General features: G+C 39.7%; 1 protein-coding gene across 10 annotated transcripts in view; it reads right to left on the reverse strand.

Annotated features, from left to right (window-relative positions):
* The window catches only part of KIAA0753 (KIAA0753 ortholog), a 63,110-nt gene that overhangs the window by 36,304 nt on the left and 9,113 nt on the right, over window positions 1-17,693 (reverse strand). For all 10 annotated transcript variants that reach the window (XM_055576837.1, XM_055576836.1, XM_055576835.1 and 7 more), the window contains 5 exons: window positions 14,277-14,901; window positions 12,210-12,316; window positions 10,114-10,176; window positions 9,489-9,704; window positions 7,474-7,684 (listed from right to left, as the gene is read on the reverse strand). In XM_055576837.1, coding sequence (XP_055432812.1) covers window positions 7,474-7,684; window positions 9,489-9,704; window positions 10,114-10,176; window positions 12,210-12,316; window positions 14,277-14,901 — 1,222 coding nt within the window. The remainder of the gene's footprint in view (window positions 1-7,473; window positions 7,685-9,488; window positions 9,705-10,113; window positions 10,177-12,209; window positions 12,317-14,276; window positions 14,902-17,693) is intronic.

Below are 17,693 nucleotides of genomic sequence, written 5' to 3' on the forward strand. Positions count from 1 at the left end.
TGGGGGGGGGAGAGCCAAGATGGCGGAGGAGTAGGACGGGGAGAACACTTTCTCCCCCACAAATTCATCAAAAGAGCATTTAAACGTCAAGTAAATTCCACAAAACAACTTCTGAATGCCGGCAGAGGACATCAGGCACCCAGAAAAGCAGCCCAACTCTTCGAAAGGAGAGAGAAGAAATACAGCTCCATCCACCAGAACATCGACACAAGCTTCCCTAACCAGGAAACCTTGACAAGCCACCTGTACAAACCCACACACAGCGAGGAAACGCCACAATAAAGAGAACTCCACAAACTGCCAGAATACAGAAAGGACACCCCAAACTCAGCAATTTAAACAAGAAGAAGAGACAGAGGAATACCCAGCAGATAAAGGGACAGGATAAATGCCCACCAAAACAAACAAAAGAGGAAGAGATAGGGAATCTACCTGATAAAGAATTCTCAATAATGATAGTGAAATTGATCCAAAATCTTGAAATTAAAATGGAATCACAGATAAATAGCCTGGAGGCAAGGATTGAGAAGATGCAAGAAAGGTTTAACAAGGACTTAGAAGAAATAAAAAAGAGTCAATATATAATGAATAATGCAATAAGTGAAATTAAAAACACTCTGGAGGCAACAAATAGTAGAATAACAGAGGCAGAAGATAGGATTAGTGAATTAGAAGATAGAATGGTAGAAATAAATGAATCAGAGAGGACAAAAGAAAAACGAATTAAAAGAAATGAGGACAATCTCAGAGACCTCCAGGACAATATTAAACGCTACAACATTCGAATCATAGGGGTCCCAGAAGAAGAAGACAAAAAGAAAGACCATGAGAAAATACTTGAGGAGATAATAGTTGAAAACTTCCCTAAAATGGGGAAGGAAATAATCACCCAAGTCCAAGAAACCCAGCGAGTCCCAAACAGGATAAACCCAAGGCAAAACACCCCAAGACACATATTAATCAAATTAACAAAGATCAAACACAAAGAACAAATATTAAAAGCAGCAAGGGAAAAACAACAAATAACACACAAGGGAATTCCCATAAGGATAACAGCTGATCTTTCAATAGAAACTCTTCAAGCCAGGAGGGAATGGCAAGACATACTTAAAATGATGAAAGAAAATAACCTACAGCCCAGATTATTGTACCCAGCAAGGATCTCATTCAAGTATGAAGGAGAAATCAAAAGCTTTTCAGACAAGCAAAAGCTGAGAGAATTCTGCACCACCAAACCAGCTCTCCAACAAATACTAAAAGATATTCTCTAGACAGGAAACACAAAAACGGTGTATAAATTCGAACCCAAAACAATAAAGTAAATGGCAACGGGATCATACTTACCAGTAATTACCTTAAATGTAAATGGGTTGAATGCCCCAACCAAAAGACAAAGACTGGCTGAATGGATACAAAAACAAGACCCCTGCATATGTTGTCTACAAGAGACCCACCTCAAAACAGGGGACACATACAGACTGAAAGTGAAGGGCTGGAATAAGATTTTCCATGCAAATAGGGACCAAAAGAAAGCAGGAGTAGCAATACTCATATCAGATAAAATAGACTTTAAAACAAAGACTGTGAAAAGAGACAAAGATGGTCACTACATAATGATCAAAGGATCAATCCAAGAAGAAGATATAACAATTATAAATATATATGCACCCAACACGGGAGCACCGCAGTATGTAAGACAAATGCTAACAAGTATGAAAGGAGAAATTAACAATAACACAATAATAGTGGGAGACTTTAATACCCCACTCACACCTATGGATAGATCAACTAAACAGAAAATTAACAAAGAAACACAAACTTTAAATGATACAATAGACCAGTTAGACCTAATTGATATCTATAGGACATTTCATCCCAAAACAATGAATTTCACCTTCTTCTCAAGCGCACATGGAACCTTCTCCAGGATAGATCACATCCTGGGCCATAAAGCTAGCCTTGGTAAATTCAAAAAAATAGAAATCATTCCAAACATCTTTTCTGACCACAATGCAATAAGATTAGATCTCAATTACAGGAGAAAAACTATTAAAAAATCCAACATATGGAGGCTGAACAACACGCTGCTGAATAACCAACAAATCACAGAAGAAATCAAAAAAGAAATCAAAATTTGCATAGAAACAAATGAAAATGAAAACACAACAACCCAAAACCTGTGGGACACGGTAAAAGCAGTCCTAAGGGGAAAGTTCATAGCAATACAGGCACACCTCAAGAAACAAGAAAAAAGTCAAATAAATAACCTAACTCTACACCTAAAGCAACTAGAAAAGGAAGAAATGAAGAACCCCAGGGTTAGTAGAAGGAAAGAAATCTTAAAAATTAGAGCAGAAATAAATGCAAAAGAAACAAAAGAGACCATAGCAAAAATCAACAAAACCAAAAGCTGGTTCTTTGAAAGGATAAATAAAATTGACAAACCATTAGCCAGACTCATCAAGAAACAAAGGAAGAAAAATCAAATCAATAAAATTAGAAATGAAAATGGAGAGATCACAACAGACAACACAGAAATACAAAGGATCATAAGAGACTACTATCAACAATTATATGCCAATAAAATGGACAACAAGGAAGAAATGGACAAATTCTTAGAAAAGTACAACTTTCCAAAACTCGACCAGGAAGAAATAGAAAATCTTAACAGACCCATCACAAGCACGGAAATTGAAACTGTAATCAAAAATCTTCCAGCAAACAAAAGCCCAGGTCCAGACGGCTTCACAGCTGAATTCTACCAAAAATTAAGAGAAGAGCTAACACCTATCCTGCTCAAACTCTTCCAGGAAATTGCAGAGGAAGGTAAACTTCCAAACTCATTCTATGAGGCCACCATCACCCTAATACCAAAACCTGACAAAGATCCCACAAAAAAAGAAAACTACAGGCCAATATCACTGATGAACATAGATGCAAAAATCCTTAACAAAATTCTAGCAATCAGAATCCAACAACACATTAGAAAGATCATACACCATGACCAAGTGGGCTTTATCCCAGGGATGCAAGGATTCTTCAATATCTGCAAATCAATCAATGTAATACACCACATTAACAAATTGAAAAATAAAAACCATATGATTATCTCAATAGATGCAGAGAAAGCCTTTGACAAAATTCAACACCCATTTATGATAAAAACTCTCCAGAAAGCAGGAATAGAAGGAACATACCTCAACATAATAAAAGCTATATATGACAAACGCACAGCAAACATTATCCTCAATGGTGAAAAATTGAAAGCATTTCCTCTAAAGTCAGGAACAAGACAAGGGTGCCCACTTTCACCATTACTATTCAACATAGTTTTGGAAGTTTTGGCCACAGCAATCAGAACAGAAAAAGAAATAAAAGGAATCCAAACTGGAAAAGAAGAAGTAAAGCTCTCACTGTTTGCAGATGACATGATCCTCTACATAGAAAACCCTAAAGACTCCACCAGAAAATTACTAGAACTAATCAATGACTATAGTAAAGTTGCAGGATATAAAATCAACACACAGAAATCCCTTGCATTCCTATACACTAATAATGAGAAAACAGAAAGAGAAATTAAGGAAACAATTCCATTCACCATTGCAACGGAAAGAATAAAATACTTAGGAATATATCTACCTAAAGAAACTAAAGACCTATATATAGAAAACTATAAAACACTGGTGAAAGAAATCAAAGAGGACACTAACAGATGGAGAAATATACCATGTTCATGGATTGGAAGAATCAATATAGTGAAAATGAGTATACTACCCAAAGCAATCTATAGATTCAATGCAATCCCTATCAAGCTACCAACAGCATTCTTCACAGAGCTCGAACAAATAATTTCACAATTTGTATGGAAAGACAAAAAACCTCGAATAGCCAAAGCGATCTTGAGAAAGAAGAATGGAACTGGAGGAATCAACCTACCTGACTTCAGGCTCTACTACAAAGCCACAGTTATCAAGACAGTATGGTACTGGCACAAAGACAGAAATATAGATCAATGGAACAAAATAGAAAGCCCAGAGATAAATCCACGCACATATGGACACCTTATCTTTGACAAAGGAGGCAAGAATATACAATGGATTAAAGACAATCTCTTTAACAAGTGGTGCTAGGAAATCTGGTCAACCACTTGTAAAAGAATGAAACTAGAACACTTTCTAACACCATACACAAAAATAAACTCAAAATGGATTAAAGATGTAAACATAAGACCAGAAACTATAAAACTCCTAGAGGAGAACATAGGCAAAACACTCTCTGACATATATCACAGCAGGATCCTCTATGACCCACCTCCCAGAATATTGGAAATAAAAGCAAAAATAAACAAATGGGACCTAATTAACCTTAAAAGCTTCTGCACATCAAAGGAAACTATTAGCAAGGTGAAAAGACAGCCTTCAGAATGGGAGAAGATAATAGCAAATGAAGCAACTGACAAACAACTAATCTCGAGAATATACAAGCAACTCCTACAGCTCAACTCCAGAAAAATAAATGACCCAATCAAAAAATGGGCCAAAGAACTAAATAGACATTTCTCCAAAGAAGACATACAGATGGCTAACAAACACATGAAAAGATGCTCAACATCACTCATTATCAGAGAAATGCAAATCAAAACCACTATGAGGTACCATTTCACACCAGTCAGAATGGCTGCGACCCAAAAGTCTACAAGCAATAAATGCTGGAGAGGATGTGGAGAAAAGGGAACCCTCTTACACTGTTGGTGGGAATGCAAACTAGTACAGCCACTAGGGAGAACAGTGTGGAGATTCCTTAAAAAACTGGAAATAGAACTGCCTTATGATCCAGCAATCCCACTGCTGGGCATACACACTGAGGAAACCAGAAGGGAAAGAGACACGTGTACCCCAATGTTCGTCGCAGCACTGTTTATAATAGCCAGGACATGGAAGCAACCTAGATGTCCATCAGCAGATGAATGGATAAGAAAGCTGTGGTACATATACACAATGGAGTATTACTCAGCCATTAAAAACAATACATTTGAATCAGTTCTAATGAGTTGGATGAAACTGGAGCCTATTATACAGAGTGAAGTAAGCCAGAAAGAAAAACACCAATACAGTATACTAACGCATATATATGGAATTTAGAAAGATGGTAACAATAACCCTGTGTACGAGACAGCAAAAGAGACACTGATGTATAGAACAGTCTTATGGACTCTGTGAGAGAGGGAGAGGGTGGGAAGATTTGGGAGAATGTCATTGAAACATGTAAAATATCATGTATGAAACGAGTTGCCAGTCCAGGTTCGATGCACGATACTGGATGCTTGGGGCTGGTGCACTGGGACGACCCAGAGGGATGGAATGGGGAGGGAGGAGGGAGGAGGGTTCAGGATGGGGAACACATGTATACCTGTGGCGGATTCATTTTGATATTTGGCAAAACTAATACAGTTATGTAAAGTTTAAAAATAAAATAAAATTTAAAAAAAAAATTAAAAAAAAAAATAAATAAAATAAAAAATAAAAAAATAAAAAAAGAATTCTGTCCATCAAGAGACACTACAGAAACATTTAAAAGCAAGCCACATCTTATTTCTAAGAGAATATTTATAACACAGGTAATTGGGAAAGGGCCCATATGCAGCATACTCCTACAAAGAACTCGACAAATCAATAAAGAAAAGTGAAAGGAAAAAAGGAACAGAAAATAAGAAAGAGAGGGAGACAGAGGGAGGACTGGGAAAGAGACTTGAACTGGCACTTCACAAAAGACATGTAAATGGCCAATAAATATACGAAAAAGTACTCACCATAAATCATCCAGAAAACGTAAACTAAAACCACAATGACAGCCTTACACACTAACCAGGTGGCTAAAATTTTTAAAACTAATAATAAGTGCTGACAAGGATGTATAGCAACTATTCTCATAGGCCACTGGTTGGAATATAAAAGATAAAACTACTTTGAAAAAAATCCTTATTACAGTTGAACAAATACATACCCTGATGACCTAACAATAATACTCCTGGGAATAAACCCATCAGAAATACATACACACATGTACCAAGAGACGTATATAAAAACAATCACAGTAGTTCTCCTTATAACCACTCCAAACTGGACAAAATCCAATGACCGTACATTCCACTTCGATTTATAAAAGGAAAACTGTTGTTGCTTAGTTGCTCTGCTGTGTCCGACTCTTGGCAAACCTTTGGGATTTTTCAGGCAAGAATACTGGGGTGGGTTGCCATTTCCTCCTCTAGGGGATCTTCCCAAACCAGGGATCAAACCCACATCTCCTGTGTCTCCTGCACTGAAGGCAGGCTCTTTACCCGATGAGCCATCATATATTCTACTTCAACTAAAATAAGGGAAACCAGCTTATTGGATTTGTCCATACACTGATATAATGGCACATTAAAAATTTCAATATTAAAATTTTAAAACTACATTAAAGTACTATCAGTATAGATGTGTCAGTTTAACTATGAAGAAAAAAAAGAGGACAAGAAAATCTCTCAGCAAAACAGGAACAGAAGAAAATTTCCTTAACTTCATATGCACATTTGCCAAAACTCAAGAGTCAGCATCATGTGTCAAAATGCATTCCCTTTATACTGGGAAAGGGGGGGCCTGCAAAAGTCAAGCATCTTAAGAGAAAATATTTATGATATATGTAAACCAGAAAAGGATGAAGATCTAAAATACATAAAGAACTTCTGAAGCAAAGATAGGACCCAGGAGGGAGATGGCAAAGGATATGAACAGACAAATCACAGAAGAGGAAGAAATAAACAAGGCCAAGGAACATGTGAAAGAAAAATCTTCCTCACCAGGAACCAGGGAATATAATATAAAACAATAAGATATTCAGTAACATTTTCCACCAAAAGACTGGAAATTTTTTATATTTCATTGTATAAAGTACTTGGTAAGGATATGGGGAAATATATACTGATGGTCAGTGCTAGTTGAAAACATAACTGTACACCCATTTTCAAGGGCAAGTTGGCAGTGTCTGTTTTAAATGGGCAAACCACATAAGCTTGTAATTCTACTTACTGGAATAACAAGAATTTATTTATTACCTATATATAAAAAAAAATCCATTCATATCAACCAAGTATGTGTTTGTGTGTATATGTATACATAGCTATCATTAAAATGTAAATAAACAAACTTAGAAGAGAAAGTAGGGTTCTAACTGCCAGCTCTGTAGGAATTTACTTTGGTTAGCCCAAATGCAGGAAAAGGGAATTTTACTTTCTTCACCCTCCCTCCTCTATGGAAATACTCCAGCCTCCAGCCTAAAGTAGCATCTTGGTTGCTGTTCACTTATCCTAGTTCAAGTGCACTTATTGTTGACCAGACTTATAAATCCTGACTTTTCCCTCAATGTGGCAACTGTTAAAGCCCAGACAATGTCAAGGAATAAAGTATCTTGCAGTAAACACTTTAGGACACATACCAGCAAGGAGCTTCTTTGCCACTGAAGGTCGTCTTGTTTCCTGTGGAAATATCTCCTTTGCTACAAAGGGCTTCCTCTCACTCTTTGGGGATGTGTTTCGCCATCTCTGTAAGGCCCTTTGGCTACCAATGGGAAATCTGCTCCGAATTTCACCGAAACATTTCTTTGCCTTTTTTGGAGACAGTTTCTTTTCCAGGAGAGATTCCAAAGCCTGCCATGAAACAGTCAATCATTCTCTTGGTTTGTCTCACAAAAGTCTGACTGTTGATCACAAAACGGAAAATGGGGACCCTGGAAAAATGTGTTATGAAATGGCCATCTCCAATTGTTACTGAACCATCACTTACTTTTAAAACTTGGTTATTTAGGACATCCAGTTAATAAAAGGAATTCTGCATGTTCCTTTACATGTTTAGCTCATGAAAACCAATGATCAACAAGTAAAGAATATCATTACTATTAAAGGAATCCAAATTCTAAAACTAAGGATCCCCGTTTAAAAACTAACCACAGTCTTCAGGATATAATCCAATATAATTTACTTCATTAGTTTCCAATGAAAACCTCATAAACTTAAATAATCTTTTAAGTGGGCACACAAACTATAATGCACATCTTCATAAACTAAAGGAAACAGCATGTTAATGGCTCTGATCACTCATCCACCACAATGGGGGAGACCTGTCCCCGCCAGCCCCCTTTCCTGAGAGAGGCACGTGCTCTAACAAGCACGCACTCACTCATCGCCAGGCAGCAAGGGCCCAGTCTCCCGTGGTCAGTACATGTTAACGAAACTGAACACAGTCAGGACATTTAGTTCAGATGACAGTAAGGATAAGAACATAAACTGTGGGATAGTGTAGTACACATCAACAAGAATAAATTTCTTGTGCTACTGAATATTTTCAAATGTAAGGGAGATAAAGGGTATGTTTAAGAAACATTATGTTAAGGTACTCTTGCCCAAACTTTGGGATACAAACTATATCTCTTGAGATCCTTTCTAGAATGATCAAGCTATGTTCTTCAAATAAAATTGCATTCCTGATAGTGATTCCATATACATAAATGTAAGCAACATAAATCACAAATATATTTGCTGGATAAAGGTAGAAAGGGTCTTAGAGATCACCAAGGGCTAGCTAATGGTAGAAATGGTCTGTCACTTGGTCTAGAATTCTTCCCACTACAGCACGCTTCCCTATAGCTAACAGTTTACTATTATATATCTCACACCAACATAAAGGCTTTTTTTTTTAAATCTGTGGATGAAAACGTGTGGTACAGTGGAAATAACAATGGTATGGGAGTTCGAAGACAGGTGTTTGATTCCCAGCCTTCAAGAGAAGTGTCTGTGTCATGTCTCTGAGCTTTGCTTTTTTTAATATGTAAAATAGTAATAAAACCAACTGCAAATCACACCAATACAGTAAGGATGAATGGCAGCATTCTCTAAACTTCAGAGAACTATCAAGATTTAAGGACAGACTGTTTTTGTCATCTTCATCACCAATAAAAACTAAGAACACTATCCATTCCTAACTAGTACACACCAGTTGGGATCGCCAGAAGTCTCTAGCCATAGCACAAGACTTTAGGCTTGCTTCCATACATTTTTGTGCTTCTTTTCAAAAATCTATCTAGATTGTACACTGATACGCTAACCTAACTAATAAACAGTGTTTTACTGTTTTCCTTTCATATGCTAATACATTCTTTATTAAATGGCATGGTCATGGAATGGAATATTCTGCTTAATTAATGGCCTGGTTATGAGTTGTTTTATGTCCTAGACTTAAGACACCATTTCTCAAAGAAGTAAGACACAATATTGACTAGACTATAAAAACAATGACAATGAAGTGCTCCTTCTGCTCTCTGCAAAGCTTGAATTTACTAGGTACCAGATGAGTCTTGTGTTCTCTATGAACCTCAATGAAATCGGGCAGTGGTGAACATAACCTCCCCGCTTAGAAATAATACACTTTAAATACAAATCATGGTCAATTTCATACCTCGATCTGTTGCAGGATATCTATCACCACATCAGGGACAGAAGACTCGGCCTCCAGCTTGGCAGAACAGAGAGAGAGCTGGCGGATAAGACTGCCCAGCTCCTTGCACCAAGTAGGAACAGGGTACTCCCCTCCGGCAGTGAACTGAGTGACAAACGTCTGTAAGGCCCGAATTGCTCCTCGATGGGCAGCAGCCAGCCTGGACACTGCCCATGACTGGCAGTAAATGAGATGCAAGAGTTACTTCAATACTCAGAACATCTAAATGTTAACCCAACCCTTAACAAACATTTACAGTCAATCTTCTGTGTAAGAACTTCCATTGTGAAAACTTTTTTCATAGTAAAGGGAACTGTAAAGTTTAAAGTTTTCCTAATGACAAAGTGTTTTCCCTCTCATGCTCAATTTCTTATACCAGCTGCAACAACAAACAATCTATTTTCAGAACCTGTTTCTTGGAAGGTGATCCTCGAAGTCAGGATATTTAAGACGCTCACTCCCTAACAAGTTTCTACAAGTGTTGATGATAAATATCAGTGCAGAAAACCCACACGTAATACCATCAAAGCACTGGAAATGTAGTTTATAAATAATAAGAATTAAGCATAATTAAACTGCATCATACCTTCTTAGTGTGTTTAATCTTATGTGGACTCAATTTATCCAATTCTTCCTGGATTTCTTTAACCTGGTTCATAAAGGGGGGGAGAAAAGGGAAAATCTTTGTACCTTTCCACTGATCTTTTTTGTAGAAAAGGATGCATCTTATCTTGTCCAAATATAACCATTATTGATTCAAGTCACTTGAAAATGAGAACAGACTCCTCATTCAAGCACTCCCACAACAGCTACTGGTTTCCAGTTTGCGGGGGTGACTACAGCACAGGTCTCCCTTCCGTCCCCTGATTCCCACTGAAAGAGGAATTTAACACAAAGGAGGTGACTCGGGAAAGGTAGGAGGCCACACCAGGAAGTTTGCAGTGCCGTGCTGCCAAAGAATTCAGCTTTTGGACTTTCCTGATGGTCCAGGGGTTTAGAATCCACCTGCTGATGCAGGGTTCGATCCTTGGTCCTGGAAGATCCCACATGCTGTGGGGCAACAAGGCCCATGCACCACAACTACTGAACCTGTGCTCCGAGAGTCCAGGCGCTACATGCAACTACTGAAGCCCAGGCGCCCTGGAGCCCGTGCTCTGCAGCATGAGAAGCCACGGCACTAAGAAGCCTGCGCGCTGAGACTAGAGAGTAGGCCCCGCTCACCGCATACAGAAGCCTGTGTGCAGCAACGAAGATCCAGCACAACCAAAAAGAAAATAATCAATCAATGATAAAGAAAGAAGTCAGCTTTCACCCTCTTAGATACAGAGAGCCAATCACACCTTTCAAGCAGAGCTCCGACAGGCTAAGATTCGTGTTTCAGAACAATCCCTGTGACAGCAGTGTAGAGCAAGGACCAAAACAGAAGCCAACAAGAGTAAGGACAAAAGCTCACTCAGGCATTGTCTTTCAATCAAAGAGCCCAGTTTGGGGTTGAAGCAAGAAAGCTAACATGAGACCTAAGTGACCAGAAATAAGTTCAATGCTTACTAACAAGTAAGACATTAAAATTGAAAAAGTGAAGTCGCGCAGTCATGTCCGACTCTGCAACCCCATGGACAGCTCCTCTGTCCATAGGATTTTCCAGGCAAGGATATTGGAATGGGTTGCCATTTCCTTCTCCAATTAAAGTTGAAACAAACATTTTTAAAAATCTACCCATAACGTAAATAATATAAATGCCTATTCCTGAGCCACTACACGTATCCTGGACAGAGAAGACTGGCATGCTGCAGTCCACGGGGTCGCAAAGAGTTGGACACGACTGAGCAAGTGAACAATGACAAAATGTATCCTGAGTGACATTTAACACAGTCTTCACTCTTTACTATTTAGTAAAGACAACCAAACTATCTACTACGTGGTGGTAGTGGTTTAGTCGCTAAGTCATGTCTGACTCTTGCAACCCCATGGACTGTAGCCTGCCAGGCTCCTCTGTCCATGGGATTTTCCAGGCAAGAATACTGGACTGGATTGCCATTTCCTTCCCCAGGGGATCTTCCCAACCCAGGAATTGAACCCGGGTCTCCTGCATTGCAGGCAGATTCTTTACTGACTGAGCTATGAGGGAAGCCCTTCTCCAGGGGATCTTCCCAACCTAGGGATCGAACCCAGGTCTCCCACACTGCAAGTAGATTCTTAACCAGCTGAGCCACCAGGGAAGCCCATCTACTATGTACTAAGCTTCTAATATACAATAAACATGCAATGGATGGGAAACTAACAAAGTCCCTTTCCTCTAAGACTACAAGGTGCATTACTGGGACCAAGGATTTCAGGGTAACCGATCCACTTAAACTTGTCTACAAAAATATGTGCCATATAAGCACTTCTTCCTGGGGAAAGGACACATAGCTTTCAGTAGATCCTCAAGCATCTGTGACCCCCCAAAAGCAGGAAAAAATGAACAAAACAGTATTTAGAAGAGTTTGGCTGTATACACACAGACACATAAAGAAGGAGGGCAGAAAGAGGAAGAATTGCTTGTCCACACATTCAGGAAACTTAGACGCACAAACATATCAGAATCCATGTAGGATACGCTGATGCTGATACTTCTGGCACAAAAGGAAAGCACGGATTCCCTGGGAAGCCGACCCCACCCTCGTCCCTGCGCCTCCGCACCTGTTGCTGGAGGACATAGAGTGTGCGGGCAGAACGGACCGCCTGCTCCTGTCTCCTGACCCGGATCCTCCGCTCCTCATCAGGATCCAAAGCTTCTTCCACGCGATCTGAAAATATTTTTCCCCCCAAAGTGGATTATAAACCATACATAAAAGCTGATTAAAAACTTCAATGGCTCAAAGAAATAATGAGGTTAAAGATCTTTAGTTTTACTAAGAAAAAAAAATGAGGCTGTCATAACAAAACATTTGTTTTCATCAGCCAAGAAACTAGCAACGGGCAAGGGGGCCTGTGTACTTGACTCCGAGATGGAAGAGGCAGGAAGGTGTTAATCAAATCCAAATGCCCCGGACAGCCTAGCCCACTGTTGTGCAGTTATTATTTTTAAGCTATTTATACTGAACCCAAATCTATGCTTTCCATTAAAAAAATAATAATTTATTGACCTATTTTTATATATAGCAAAATTTCTTTTATACTTTCTAATCCTGAACCCAGAAGAGGAAACCTTTCTCTAACATATTAAGATAGCAAGGGCTATCTGGAGAAGGGAATGGCAATCCACTCCAGTATTCTTGCCTGGAGAACCCCTGGTGGGCTACAGTCCACGGGGTTGCAAAGAGTCGGCCACGACTGACAAATATTATAAAAAAAATTTAAAAAAAAAAAAAAAAGATAGCAAGGGCTAAAATTATTTGCCAAAGCCTTTGTCTATTTCTCAGAAAGCAGACCCTTGTACACAATGCTGCTCCGTATTTTCAAATGATTAGTTCAAAGAAATTGTTTCTGGAAGACTACCTGAGCAGCTGTGCTCTAAGGCCCCCTATACAAGCCCCCCTCAGTAGGGTGGCATGCCTCGTGGCTTTGCTTCCCCCACCTCACCCCAGGAGCATGGTTTCTACCACACTGTTTCATGGGGTCATGCTACAGACCACCACTGAGCACAGCTAGAAGAAATGAGCCAAAACATTTCTGTTACTGTGATGTAGGAATGTTTTTGGCTTGTTCATATTACACAACATATTCTTTATGAAGACCCACCAGAGAAATCTTCCAACCTCTATACCTGGCATAATTTTCTCCTTGGGCAATTTTTTTTTCTTTGTAAATTCTCTAATTGATCACATTTTCCTCTTGAGCAGACTCTGTGGAAGCTTAGAAACAAATCTTTTGCCCATTCCTAATAAGTCTTATTTTGTACTTTCCTTGTTTTTTTCCCATGCCAAAATACCCTCATTTACATATTTTTGTTCTATTTTGTTCAATCTGTTTCTGTACCGTACCTTAAATTCATTATGTAACGTGCATATGCATACATTACTTGACTTTAAAATGCAAAAGATCATCATAGACTCTACTATCCTGGCACAGTAGCTCCTTTTGATGCCAACTCCCTGTGCCTTGCAGTCTGAAAGCCAGGCTTGACTCCCCTACTTCTCAGCTATGGTAACCCCAAATTTTCCAAGTGTAACCAATCCTCTACTCTCCAGGAAAATGCAAGGGTGTAGAGAAAGCTGAAAGATTTTAGAAGACAGTATGAGAGGGTTATATACCTTCCTTTCTACTCTGTGGTCAGATATCTCATACATACATCTGTAGCTCCCTATTACTACGGCATACTCATCTAAACATTGCCCAACTTAGAACTGTTTTTATCTAGAATATACATGTTTTATATAATGTTCTTTTCTGAACAAATTAAAAATAACTTTTCCAGAAGGACTTCTGGATACAGAAGCAAAACATTATAGGATGATTTGCACTCAGGTGTCAGAAGACAGCAGGTACTGTGATTACTAGGTGAGACCCTCAGTCACTCAACTCACCTAGCACAGCCTAAGGAAAAGGGGCTGTTCCAGGTGCCTCTGCTGGAGAGATGCTAGGGCAAACTCTTCAGAAAAAAAGACACTGGTCAAACTCAAAATTCACCTATCTTGCCATGAATGCTCATTCTAGTGACAGAAGGACAGAAAGGGAAGTGATGAGGGGCAGGGGTCCTGAAGAACGTATTTGGCCTCTACCCTCTTGGAGCGTTTTTTTCAAAGTCAAGAGTCCAATTTGTCTCACCTCTTTTAGCTACTTCTTCAATTTTACGGATACAACTGCTCAATTCTTTCTGGAGTCGCTGAACTTCCAGCAGGCATTTGTGTTCACATAGGCTTTTGTGGTCATCTATCCTGGAATGTGGCTGAAGGCCTGGATCACGCGTGGGTGGAGAATTTGGCACAGGAATACCCGACTGTCCTGGATGAGATGTGTACAGGTATACCTTGGCGCCTGAGCTGGAAATCTCTACTTTGGACGGCTGGTGGCTGCCATGACAGGCTTCCCGACTCCTTGATCCCTCTCTTTCCACCCCAAGGTCAGACGTTTTATGCTGAGAGTGTCCACAGTTCCGAAAGACGTGGGGTGGACTTCTGAAGTGATGCTCTTTTCTATGTTCTTCTAACTGTCTTCGTTTTACATCTCTTTTGGCCAGATGAACCGCATAGCTAAGTCTCTCTTCTGATACAACAGAAAATGAAACGGAGCTGCCCAGGCCAGGACCATCTCTGAAATCCAAATCTCTACAGTGGTAAGACTCATTGTATGAGTGCTTCAGTTTCTCGATTTTAATTCCATGTGGGCAAGAGTATTGGGTTGCCAAGTTGCTTGAATGTGTAGGAACATTCCTATTAAACTGCAGCTGGTTCTTTAAAAAAATAAATAAAAGCAAGCACATGTTAGAAAAATACCATATTGCATAGCTGACATATGTCTACAATCAAGTTTCTAACATTTCACCCACACTATTATTAGTGCTTACGAGGTATTTATTTTCCTGTTGCACTGAAAGAACTGGCCACTCTCACACCCTTGAATTGATCACATACCCCTGGTTTTATCCTACAGTCATCTGCTGCTGCTGCTGCTAAGTCGCTTCAGTCGTGTCCAACTCTGTGCAACCCCATGGACTATAGCCCACCAGGCTCCTCTGTCCACAGGATTCTCCAGGCAAGAATACCAGAGTAGGTTGCCATTTCCTACTCCAGCACATCTTCCCTATCCAGGGATCAAACCTGCACTTCCTGTACCTACACCACCCTTCAAAAGAGGAGAAAGTTCATGAGAAAGTACAAATGCACCTGATCATCTGTGCAAAAAGAAACACAGGGAAGAAAAATCAAAGATCCCAACGCCAGGGATTGAACCCGTATCTCTTCTGTCTCCTGCAGTGGCAGGTGGGTTCTTTACCACTGGTGCCACCTGGGAAGCTCTTAGAAATCACTGAGTCCCCTGTATTATCCTTCTGGTTACTAGCAGCATACTATGATCCTCCTCACAAAGTCAAAGCTTCAAGCAAAACCAGTAAGTTCTTCAACTGCCCAGTGGTGGACTTCTGCCCTGTGTCAAAAAGTCAGGTTCCAGTAAGTGACCAACACAGTTCATCACAAGTGTTCCTGAAAATTGTTCCACAGACGTACCACCCAGAATCTAAGCCAGTGACAATACTTCTTCAGGTTTTCCTGAGACTTTTTATCTGGTGGTTGGACCACATCTTTTATCCTGCACCTAAATGCATCTTGCTCTAAATAGTCCACTTACACCTTTTCATGCAGGTTTAAGTTTTTGTAGGTTATTATCATGATAGATGGGGCTTCCCTGGAGGTTCAGAGGTAAAGAATCCACCTGCCACTGCAGGAGATGCAGGTTCAGTCCTTGGGTCAGGAAGATCCCCTGGAGAAGGAAAAGGCAACCTACTCCACTATTCTTGCCTGGGAAATCCATGCAGAGGAGCTTGGCAGGCTATAGTCCATGGGGTTGCAAAAGAGTCAGACACAGCTTAGCAACTGAACATCATCCTCATCATAGACACAGGTTTTGTTTTTCACTTAATAAACATAGGCATGCTTCCATCTTCCCACAAATTTTATTATTTTTCATAGTTGCATTTTCCAAAATCCAATGAATGGCCGTTTCATGCTTATCCTAACTATAATCTTATTATTAAAGACTAAGATTATTCCAGGTTTTCCAATAATAGAAATATTAGTTCAATTAATATTCCCATGCATTTAGTTTTTTTCTCTTTGCAAATTATTTCCTGAGGATAAATTATCTGTTCTGGGATTACTATGTCAAAGAGAGCAAATTGTTCTGTGGCTTTGGACCTGTCCATGTCTGTGGCAGGTCATCAGCCTTGGAAGATTCTGCCAGCAAGCTTGGCAAGGCCTGTACGAAGATGTCTTGTTCGTGGAGACAGCCTCCCCAACTCTCACAGTGCACACAATAATGTGTGTTTATATAATCATGTACATGAAGAGTCAGTTTAAAATAAACCCAGTGCGAGAAAACTGAAGGAAAGAATTTTAGGGAAAAGAAGTAGAGATTATGAGAGAGAGAAAAAAAAAGTCACCATCTGGAAAGTGCAAAGAATGAGGAACAGTACTTGGAACTTGTGGCCTTATTAGAGAAATCCTTCCCCCCAGAGTAAAAAATGACCTAAAATACCTAGGAAATTTGATATACGTACTAAAGTAAATAAACAAAGAGTGAATTCCTATTTAACCTGGGTGTAGAGAAAGGCTTTCCAACTATAACTCAAAATCCACATGCAATAAAAGAGTGATAAATTTTATTACTTCAAGTAAAAATTTTAAAAACAACTTGTTTTTTATGGTTAAAAAAGAACACCATCTGGAAAGAACTGGAAAAATATCTGCAAATACAAAGGGCTCCCATATATAAAGAAATCTTAAAAACTGAGGTGAAAAAAAGATCAAAACCCAGTAGAAAATGGTAAAAACACATGAACAATTAACAACAAAAATAGATAGAAATATGACCCTTAAATACATGAAATGTTGGTCAGGCTCATAAAAATACTAAGTGAAAATACACTGAGACAGAACAGAGCAGCAAACTCAAGAGATACAACACCACAAGCAGCTGGCAGGGCTGTGGGAAGACAGGCCTGCTCAGGGGGTCCTGGTGGGAGCACAGGTCCCGGGGACGGGGCTCTGGCAACAATGAACAAAACCATATATGCATTTGCCTTCTGACCTAGCAGTCTCACTTCCAGAAATATATTCTGAAGATATACCCCCAAAAATACATGTGCACAGGGTATACATGTGTTGTTTGCAACTGCAAAGCACTGAAATTGATCTAAATGCCCATGTAAAAGCATGTCTCAGTCTATGGTACACCGCAGAGAAGTACCATGAAGACGTAAAGAAGAATGCGGAAGATGTGCAAGAACCCACGTGTAGGGATTTCTCAGGTATGCTGCTGCTGCTGCTGCGAAGTCGCTTCAGTCGTGTCTGACTCTGTACGACCCCATAGACGGCAGCCCACCAGGGCCCCCTATCCCTGGGATTCTCCAGGCAAGAACACTGGAGTGGGTTGCCATTTCCTCGGGTATGCTGGTCAGTGCAAAAAAGAATATCTGTAATATGTGCGTGCATGCGTGCTCAGTCATGTCCAACTGTTTGCAACCCCATG

This window comes from Bubalus kerabau, chromosome 4, assembly GCF_029407905.1.
Source record: "Bubalus kerabau isolate K-KA32 ecotype Philippines breed swamp buffalo chromosome 4, PCC_UOA_SB_1v2, whole genome shotgun sequence".
Lineage (NCBI taxonomy): Eukaryota > Metazoa > Chordata > Mammalia > Artiodactyla > Bovidae > Bubalus > Bubalus kerabau.